Source organism: Seriola lalandi, unplaced genomic scaffold (genome assembly GCF_002814215.2).
Source record: "Seriola lalandi dorsalis isolate HSWRI2012SDOR001 ecotype SW California unplaced genomic scaffold, Sedor1 jcf7180002054305, whole genome shotgun sequence".
Classification (NCBI taxonomy): domain Eukaryota; kingdom Metazoa; phylum Chordata; class Actinopteri; order Carangiformes; family Carangidae; genus Seriola; species Seriola lalandi.
In genome coordinates this window covers 40,120-47,774 of record NW_019524858.1, presented here as the reverse complement: position 1 = coordinate 47,774, position 7,655 = coordinate 40,120, and the positions used below count along the sequence as shown (strand labels likewise).

Genomic DNA, 7,655 nt, shown 5'->3' with positions numbered 1-7,655 from the left:
TTAAAACAGACAAGAAACAGCCTGGAAACATGTCTTAACAGCAGGATTAAAACAGCCTGAGAAAACACACTGGAAATGTATATTTGATTTAAACATGTTTGGTAATAACCAGGCTGAAAACCAATCAGGCAGTAAAAAGGATGAACATCAGACACACAACAGGTAAAAACAGGTAGAAAATCTGATGTTGATGTGGCATAAAAAGGCTAAACAGGCCCTGACTTTACGTTCACCTGTAAATGAGTTTTAATGAAACAGTTTGATCTCTCAGAAACTGAATTTGGATCTGACTGTGAAAAAAGAGCAAATAAAAAACCTTGTGTTTTATTTATAACAGTGTTTTCAGTCTAAAGATAAAACAGTCGGTAAACAGACTGTTAATCACATGATCCTCATCAGCTTCAATCAGCTTCATTCGGTTTGTGAATAAAGAGACATTTTAGGTTTTAACAAGAAACAACAACTTCTACTGACATTTTATAATGAACCATGAACACATCATGACTGCCTGTGCGTGTGTGTTTATACAGATGATGTGGTGTGTTGTGGTGTGTGTGCTTGTCCTCTCTGGGCTCGTACACACTGGACCGACTGTCCTGAGACACTCCAATAAGCTACAGCAGAGGCTGGACCCTGAAGTGCACATGAACATTGTGAGTACACACTGTCAGTAAATATCAGGTAACCTTCAGGTAACCTTCAGGTAACCTTCAGGTAACCATCAGTATCTGGATCTTTCAGAAAATATTACGACTGTTTCAAAAATATGAAACTTCTGTATTTTATTCTGAAAATATTACTTTTTTCAAAATATTAAATCTTTTATTTCTGAGAAAGTATGACTTTTATTCTGAAAAAAACTTTTTTTCAAAACATTGTGAATTTTAATTTGAAAACAGTTTTTTAAATTCTGTAAATAATGATGAAATATTCAGTGTTTTTAACATCATTAGGACTTTTATTTTCCACCTCTGTGATGTCACCATGAGCTCCTGAGGCAGGGTCAGGGGTCAGAGGTCAGGTGTATCTGAGCAGTGTAAACCAGTTCAGAGACAGAAGCAGGTCTGGTGGACTTTGGTCTGCTGATGTCAGCTGAAACCTCCAAACACCCAGACTGTTTGTTGAAGAAACACAAAAGACCAGATCCACGTCCAGATCCAGGTCAAGATCCAGGTCCAGTCCACAGGTCAGAGGTCACAGAGGTCCTCTTCTCTGAGGCGGTCCTGGTCCTGGTCTCTCAGATCCAGGTCTTTACAGGGGTCCTGTTTCCTGCTGTGTCAAAGTTGGTCTCAAAGTCTGGACAGGAACAGGAGGGTATTGATTATTGATCATTGATTATTTTATCTGAACTGAGGTTGTTGTGGTCAGGAGACTAGGGTGTTAACAAGCCCTGCTGATGAGTAAAGTTTTTCAAAGTAAAAGCTGAGGAGTGGAGTTGAACTCTGCTGCCACTGAGATCAGATGTGAAACTCTGTCATGAGACCAAGCGCTCACATGTTTCTGTTAGCTCCTCCCACTTTAACCCTTTCTCCTCTTATCAGCTGACACACAGTCACATAGAGTACTGCAGCCCACAGCTGTGTCTGACAGGAAGTCCCCCTTCAGAATAATGTTCTTTACATTAGTACTGAGGTGTGTTCAGGAGCCTTTTCAGATGTCTGTGTCAGTTGTTGTTGTGATCAGGCTGATGTGTCACATGACCTCTATCACCTGTAAGAATATATGTATTGAATATAAAATTGTGTACCTGCAGTGTCATTAGAGCTGCACCAACGAATCGATCAATCAATTAATCGATTGACAGAAAAACGATTAGATAAAATAACTATTTTGAAAACTGATGAATCGTGTCATCAAAGTATTTTCAGGTTTCTGACAGGAGCAGACTTCCCTGCACAGTTTGTTTTATATGTTTGAAAAACTAAACAAATTATTAAAAAAATTCTGCAGATGAATCAATAATGAAATTATAGATGACACACAGCTGAATTGTTGTGTGAAATTAAATGAGGACACAGTTGAAATTTTAGTTACTTGTACAGATTGAAGTGAAAGTAAGCTGAAGCTACAGTTCCTCTATTGATTTTCATTACAGAGTCTCCAACAGTGAGTCAGTCCCATAGACTCCCATGTTCAAATGTCCAACTTTACAGCAGAAATAAACATGTTCACAGCCTGGTACAAAAACTGTTCTGGTCTCTAGAGAAAATTTCCTCCTTCATGACACCTGTTTATATAACTCACCTGTTTATATAACTCACCTGTTTACATTTTATTAAGGACTACAGTTATGGAGGATTGGGGGTGTGAGTGACAGGTGGGTGAGTGAATGCACCAAAGTCTCAGCTCCACACCCCCCTCCTCTTTGACCATATTTGGATTAGATAGGAGTTAGGGGCGAATCAGATACTGCCAAGATGGCGACGGTGGAGCAGCTCACTCTGAGCTTCAGAGACCTGTGGGTGACATCACAGAGGCGACGTCCATCTGTATTGACAGACTGTGGAGGAGCCTCTTTTTCTGCTGAACATCCATATGAACCTTCTATTGAAACTCTTTTTTTTTTCCTGTTTGTTGTGTTCCTGTCAGACGGAGATCATCAAACGCTGGGGTTACCCTGCGGAGGAGCACGAGGTGCTGACGGAGGACGGGTACATCTTGACTGTGAACAGGATCCCACGGGGACTCAGACACACTCCAGGTCAGACTCTGGGCCCCCTGTGAGGACCACTTGGGTTTTACTACAGTTCCATTTACTGTCTACAGGTGACACAGCTGAGTCTCATCATTCTGTGACACCACAGGGCTGTTAGAAAAATAACAAATAAACATAGAAATGAAAACATATTTTATAACGTTTAAAAATAAAAAATTAAATGAAATTATAATTGTTTGTTTTTCTGTAGTAAATTATTAGTTGAAAATGCTGGTAACTTGTTATTTATATCAAACAAAGTGGATTCAGCAACATCAACAGAGATTTAACTGCTTCAGGACCAGTCCCAGTCTGGTCTGAAGCTGGTCTGAAGCTGGTCTGAAGCTGGTCTGAAGCCGGTCTGAAGCTGGTCTGAAGCTGGTCTGAAGCAGATCTGAAGCTGGTCTGAAGCTGGTCTGAAGCTGGTCTGAAGCAGATCTGAAGCTGGTCTGAAGCCGGTCTGAAGCTGGTCTGAAGCTGGTCTGCTGCTGGTCTGAAGCTGGTCTGAAGCTGGTCTGAAGCAGGTCTGAAGCCGGTCTGAAGCCGGTCTCAAGCTGGTCTGAAGCAGGTCTGCAGCCGGCCTCAGCTGGTCTGCTGCTGGTCTGAAGCTGGTCTGAAGCTGGTCTCAGCTGGTCTGCAGCCGGTCTCAGGTGGTCTGCAGCCGGCCTCAGCTGGTCTGCTGCTGGTCTGAAGCTGGTCTGAAGCGGTCTCAGCTGGTCTGCTGCTGGTCTGAAGCTGGTCTGAAGCCGGTCTCAGCTGGTCTGAAGCCGGTCTCAGCTGGTCTGAAGCTGGTCTGCAGCTGGTCTCAGCCCTCTGCTCCACCAGGACTCCAGTCTGGTTTACAGTTCTCAGTGGTCTCTGGTCTGTGTGTACTGCAGGTCCGAGGCCGGCGGTGTTGCTCCAGCACGGCCTCCTGGCTGCTGGCAGTAACTGGATCACCAACCTGCCGAACTGCAGTCTGGGATACGTGCTGGCCGACGCCGGGTACGATGTGTGGCTGGGAAACAGCCGAGGAAACACCTGGTCCAGGAAACACCAGACCCTCCAACCAGACCAGGAGGAGTTCTGGAGGTTCAGGTACAACACACCTGTCTGACATCAGACTGCCTGTGTGACATCACACCGCCTGTGTGACATCACACCGCCTGTGTGACATCACACTGCCTGTGTGACATCACACTGCCTGTGTGACATCACACCGCCTGTCTGACATCACCTGTCTACCTGTGCGTCTGCAGTTATGATGAGATGGCTCTGAAGGATCTGCCAGCTGTCGTAAACCACATCCTGAAGGTGAGTGGGCAGGAACAGATCTACTACATCGGACACTCCCAGGGAACCACAATAGGTAACACACACACACACACACACACATTGTTTCTGACAATAATAATGACTAGTGTGCTTTAAGTTTTGTCTCATCACTCATAGTCTCTCTTATTTCCCAGCATTCATAGCGTTCTCCAGGTTGCCTGAACTAGCCAGTAAGATCAAGCTGTTCTTGGCTTTGGCTCCTGTAGCGACCGTCGCCTTCACCAGCAGCCCCATGACCAAACTGTCCGTCCTGCCAGACTTCCTCGTCTGGGTGAGACCTGAGCTCCTGTTAATGAGTCTGTGTTAACGAGTCAGTGATACTGTTAACGAGTACTGATGAAGCATTTTCGATGTATTGGTGATGTATTGATAATTGATGATCGGTGTCATCCCCCTGCAGGACCTGTTTGGTAGGCGGGACTTCCTGCCTCAGAGTCACATGATCGAGTGGTTTGCTGAACACGTGTGTGCGAAGCAGCTTCTCAGTGAACTGTGTGGAAACCTGTTCTTCATCCTCTGTGGCTTCGACGAGAAAAACCTCAACATGGTTCATATCACACTGATTCATTAGCTAAATTAACTGATTCATCAATAGATTCATTAACTGATTAATTAACAGTTTGAAACGTTTGTTTATAGACTCGGACTCCAGTCTACACCACACACTGTCCTGCTGGGACCTCAGTCCAGAACATGGTCCACTGGGCCCAGGTAAAACACACACACACACACACACACACACACACACACACACACACACAGAGAACACATAACCACAAAGTGAATGTGATCTGAGCTGTTGTTGTTTCAGGCTGTTCATGGAGGGAAACTCATGGCGTTTGACTTTGGACCTGCAGGAAACATGAGACACTACAACCAGGTGAGAAAGTCCCTCTGACACCTGAGACTGAGTCTGAATCTGAGTCTGAATCTGAGTCTGAGACTGAGTCTGAGTCTGAATCTGAGTCTGAATCTGAGACTGAGACTGAAGTGATGTCATCAATTAGCTGCTGTGATGATGGACTCTGTTTCCTTTCTCTTTGTCCTCCATGTGTCCCTCCTCAGTCCACTCCCCCTCAGTACCATGTCCAGGACATGAAGGTTCCCACCGCTCTGTTCTCAGGGGGACAGGATACGCTGGCGGACCCCAAAGACGTGTCTGTCCTCCTCACTCAGGTGAGTCCTCTCGTCCAATGAGCACGATTGAAAGTCAGAGAGAAGAAACTGAGAAAAGTCTCTATGTATGGTGATAATGAATAACACCTTTCTCTCTGTCTCTCTCTCTCTACTTCTATCTGTCTCTCTACCTGTCTGTCTGCAGGTCTCTCACCTGGTCTTCCATCAGAACATTGAACACTGGGAACATCTAGATTTTATCTGGGGTCTGGATGCTCCTGAGCAGATGTTTCCCTCCATCCTGAAGCTGCTGCAGGAACACCACTAGTGTGTGTGTGTGTGTGTGTGTGTGTGTGTGTGTGTGTGTGTGTGTGCGCGTGTGTGTGTGTGTGTGTGTGTGTGTGACCTCTCACAGCAGCTGCATCAGTCTCTGTAAAGTTTTATCCATTCACTCTCTCCACATCTGTACAGCTGTGATGAGCCAGAACACGTGGACCAGCTGTAGACCAGGACCCTGAGTGGCTCAGGTCACTTCCTGTCCGATCACCCCAGCAACAGACTTCCTGTGTGACATCTTCGTGTCTTGGCTCGTCGTTTTTGTCTTTTATTGTGAAGGGCCACGCAGGTCCTGAGTGTGAAGGTTATTTTATTTTGTAGCAGCAGCAGGTGTGGGTGAAGTGTTCACCTGTTCTGTGACCTTGTTTGAACTTTGTACCTGTGAACTGGTTTTACTGGTTTTTAAGTGTTTCCATTTTATGTCTGTTTGTTTTATTTTTCATCAGGAAACACGGTTCATGCTAATGTTAGCATCATAAACATTGATAACTGTGATTAGTTTTTTCAGTATTAGTCATTGAGTGAAAATTAATTTTCGGAGGGACAGCCACGTCCAATCATGTGACTTGAGTGGTGGTGGGCGTGGCTAAACATTTGTAGCATGATGTCTTCTTTATTGTAATTAATCATTTTGAATCTGTTTTTTTTTTAATTCAACTGTCCAATCAATATAAATGATAAATAAAAGAGTGAGACAGTTTCATTTCAGTTTTATTAGTGACCAATTAAAGGAGAAGAAAAAGGAGGCTGAAACATGAAGATGATCTGTAACTAACTCTCTGCGTGTGAATCTGACATCTGTGTGTTCAGTACAGAGGGTGGGGTCACAATGTGGATAGCCTAGCTTAGCATAGAGACTGGGAGCAGGGGGAAACTGTTAGCCTGAACTATGGCTGTAACAACAAACCTTAAAATGACCTTAAGTTTTTAGTGAAGTGTAAATTCAAAGGCGACAAGCTTCAAAAGTTCTGAAACCAGGAAATCCATTTTCATTTCCTGTTTTACAACCTCAACTGTCCTCTGATGACATCATCACAGGTTACATTAACACCTGTGGACGGACACAGCTGCAACTTTAACTCTCACTTCACTTTAAACAGAGTAACTGTGAAGACACGTTCATCACCTGTCTCCTGTCTGTCTCTCAGTCTGTCTGTCTGTCTCTGTCTTCCTGTCTGTCCGTCACTGTGTCTTCTTCAACATGTGGATGATCTTATTGAACTTCAGTCTGGTGGCGATGTCCAGCGGCGTCTCTCCATCCTGCAACAGAAAACAGAGACAGGATCAGACCTGTGACGTACCACTAGGTCACAGATGGTGCGTTTGTGGTTCCGTTCATACGTACATTATTCTTGATGTTGATGTCGGCGTTTCTGTTGAGCAGCAGAGGAACCAGACGGTGAGTTTTTCTCTGACAGATGTAATGAAGAGCCGTGTTTCCTTTCTACACAAAACACATTCAACACATGATCACTGCTGAAACAACTGACGGTGCTGAAACAACTGACGGTGCTGAAACAACTGACGATCACTGCTGAAACAACTGACGGTGCTGAAACAACTGACGATGCTGAAACAACTGACGGTGCTGAAACAACTGACGATGCTGAAACAACTGACGATGCTGAAACAACTGACGATCACTGCTGAAACAACTGACGGTGCTGAAACAACTGACGATGCTGAAACAACTGACGGTGCTGAAACAACTGACGTGCTGAAACAACGACGTGGCTGAAACAACTGACGATCAACCAATCACTGCAGACATGAGTCAGGTCTCCGCCCACATGGAGCTCTGTGCATGTTGTGAACTCACATAGTCAACAGCGTTGACGTTGACTTTGCTGCTCAGCACGGTGTTCATCAGAGTCATGTGCTGCCTCTGTTTCTGTAACTACAACACACACACACACACACACACACACACACACACACACACACACACAAAAAAAAGTAGAAACAGTTTTACTGTTGCAGTTTGTCATTAGTAAGTGAATCATTATCAGACACTGAGGAAAACGTGGGACCTTGAACGCACCATGAGGAAGTATCCCAGCAGCAGGATGGGCATCAGGAGGGAGATCATCAGGTAATCCAGCAGAGAGAAAGTCCTCTTGGACACATAGTGGAGACAAGTTCTCTGTTTCTGAGACACACACACGCACAGAAACACACACACATTTGAATCTGA

At 44.7% G+C, this 7,655-nt stretch overlaps 2 protein-coding genes across 3 annotated transcripts in view; one reads left to right on the top strand and one right to left on the bottom strand.

Annotated features, from left to right (window-relative positions):
• lipf (lipase F, gastric type) overlaps positions 1–6,164 on the top strand; it is a 6,552-nt gene extending 388 nt beyond the window's left edge. For both annotated transcript variants that reach the window (XM_023406380.2, XM_087174031.1), the window contains exons 2-11: positions 531–653; positions 2,590–2,701; positions 3,574–3,772; positions 3,934–4,043; positions 4,144–4,280; positions 4,410–4,556; positions 4,649–4,720; positions 4,821–4,889; positions 5,075–5,185; positions 5,331–6,164. In XM_023406380.2, coding sequence (XP_023262148.1) covers positions 531–653; positions 2,590–2,701; positions 3,574–3,772; positions 3,934–4,043; positions 4,144–4,280; positions 4,410–4,556; positions 4,649–4,720; positions 4,821–4,889; positions 5,075–5,185; positions 5,331–5,453 — 1,203 coding nt within the window. In that variant the 3' untranslated portion in view covers positions 5,454–6,164. The remainder of the gene's footprint in view (positions 1–530; positions 654–2,589; positions 2,702–3,573; positions 3,773–3,933; positions 4,044–4,143; positions 4,281–4,409; positions 4,557–4,648; positions 4,721–4,820; positions 4,890–5,074; positions 5,186–5,330) is intronic.
• ankrd22 (ankyrin repeat domain 22) overlaps positions 6,155–7,655 on the bottom strand; it is a 4,814-nt gene continuing 3,313 nt past the window's right edge. The window contains exons 4-6 of the mRNA XM_023406382.2: positions 7,281–7,358; positions 6,807–6,905; positions 6,155–6,721 (exon numbers count right to left, since the gene is read on the bottom strand). Coding sequence (XP_023262150.2) covers positions 6,644–6,721; positions 6,807–6,905; positions 7,281–7,358 — 255 coding nt within the window. The 3' untranslated portion in view covers positions 6,155–6,643. The remainder of the gene's footprint in view (positions 6,722–6,806; positions 6,906–7,280; positions 7,359–7,655) is intronic.